This window comes from Poecilia formosa, unplaced genomic scaffold (assembly GCF_000485575.1).
Source record: "Poecilia formosa unplaced genomic scaffold, Poecilia_formosa-5.1.2 Scaffold16, whole genome shotgun sequence".
Lineage (NCBI taxonomy): Eukaryota > Metazoa > Chordata > Actinopteri > Cyprinodontiformes > Poeciliidae > Poecilia > Poecilia formosa.
In genome coordinates this window covers 2,158,149-2,159,425 of record NW_006799955.1, presented here as the reverse complement: position 1 = coordinate 2,159,425, position 1,277 = coordinate 2,158,149, and the positions used below count along the sequence as shown (strand labels likewise).

At 31.2% G+C, this 1,277-nt stretch overlaps 1 protein-coding gene across 2 annotated transcripts in view; it reads right to left on the bottom strand.

Annotated features, from left to right (window-relative positions):
• The window catches only part of gad1a (glutamate decarboxylase 1a), a 16,884-nt gene that overhangs the window by 12,324 nt on the left and 3,283 nt on the right, over positions 1 to 1,277 (bottom strand). For both annotated transcript variants that reach the window (XM_016668634.1, XM_007546459.2), the window contains exon 3: positions 1,131 to 1,193. In XM_016668634.1, the coding sequence (XP_016524120.1) occupies positions 1,131 to 1,193 (63 nt within the window). The remainder of the gene's footprint in view (positions 1 to 1,130; positions 1,194 to 1,277) is intronic.

Here is a 1,277-nt window from a genome sequence, read left to right as displayed (position 1 = left end):
AGTCATGAAGGTTTTAAAGCATTTTGTCAAACACAAAAACTGAAGTCTTGTCGTTTACTTACACTCTAACACATGTTTTGTTGATTTGACTGTAAATTAGTACATTCACAACAACTCCTTACTATGGAAGCAATATGCAGCTGTGAAGTTGCAGATTTTCACAGTAAAACTATTCTCAGCAGGTTTGGGCTGTATAATCTGCAAACATCATACTGATGTAGATTTGCAAGGTATTGTTTACTGGAAGTAAAATTTCAGTAATATTGAAGGACGAAACATGTTTCTTGAATTACTTTAGTTTTATCAATCATTGTTTTTAATTGATTTGATTGGAGTTTTTTTTTTACATGAGCTATTTATATTTATATTTTTACATATTTTTTTTCTGTAATTAATGCACTGAGCTGCACAACATGATTTGAAGCAATCACATTTAGTAGTTTATTTCCATAAACATGTTGTACAGAACTGAGGCTTTGTACTGAAATGGTTTAATATTAACTCAACAGTAATGTTAAAATGCAGACGTGGGTGATTATTTGCATCTGCATTGCAATCTCTCCTTGCACTGTTAACCTTTTTTTTTGTCATTTTAACAGTAAATTGTTGTATAATGAAGGTTAAAATAATGAACATACGTATTCCTGCAGGGAAAGTGGTTTTTAAGAGTAAAATTATTGCATAACCAGCAGTTACATAGTGCACAATAATATTTTTATCTTGATGGTGTAGATTTATAATGATTACTGTAATTTCAAAATAATGACCAAAATAGAAAATGGGCAGCATTGCACACTGATATAAAACAGGCTAGAGTGGAAAATTTTGATTATCATTCTATAATTTTTTTTACCGGTTCCAATGATGTTCCTGTAATTAATGCATAGGTACAGCTATAACTTGACTTACCATGAACTTCTGGAGCACTGAAAAAAATTATGTCGTATTTTAGATAGCAGTAAGAGTTATTGTTATTGGATTTGTGCTGTCGTTTGACAGCAGCACTGGTGGCTCCCTGCAAAACTTAAAATACAAGAGCTGCAGTGAAATTCGCACTTTATTGCTGTTATTTTAACGGCAAACAATTTACAGTGTAACATTCAGAAATAAATATACATATATAAACTTACCACAGATCTTCATGCCTAATTTTCTTGTACATCCATGAGCTACTCCACACCACGCATCATAACCTAAAAAAACAAAAAACAAAGACTATTGTAATATTATCATCATTCTCTATATTGAGTGTTTTTGGTTTTGCTTTGTTTATGGAG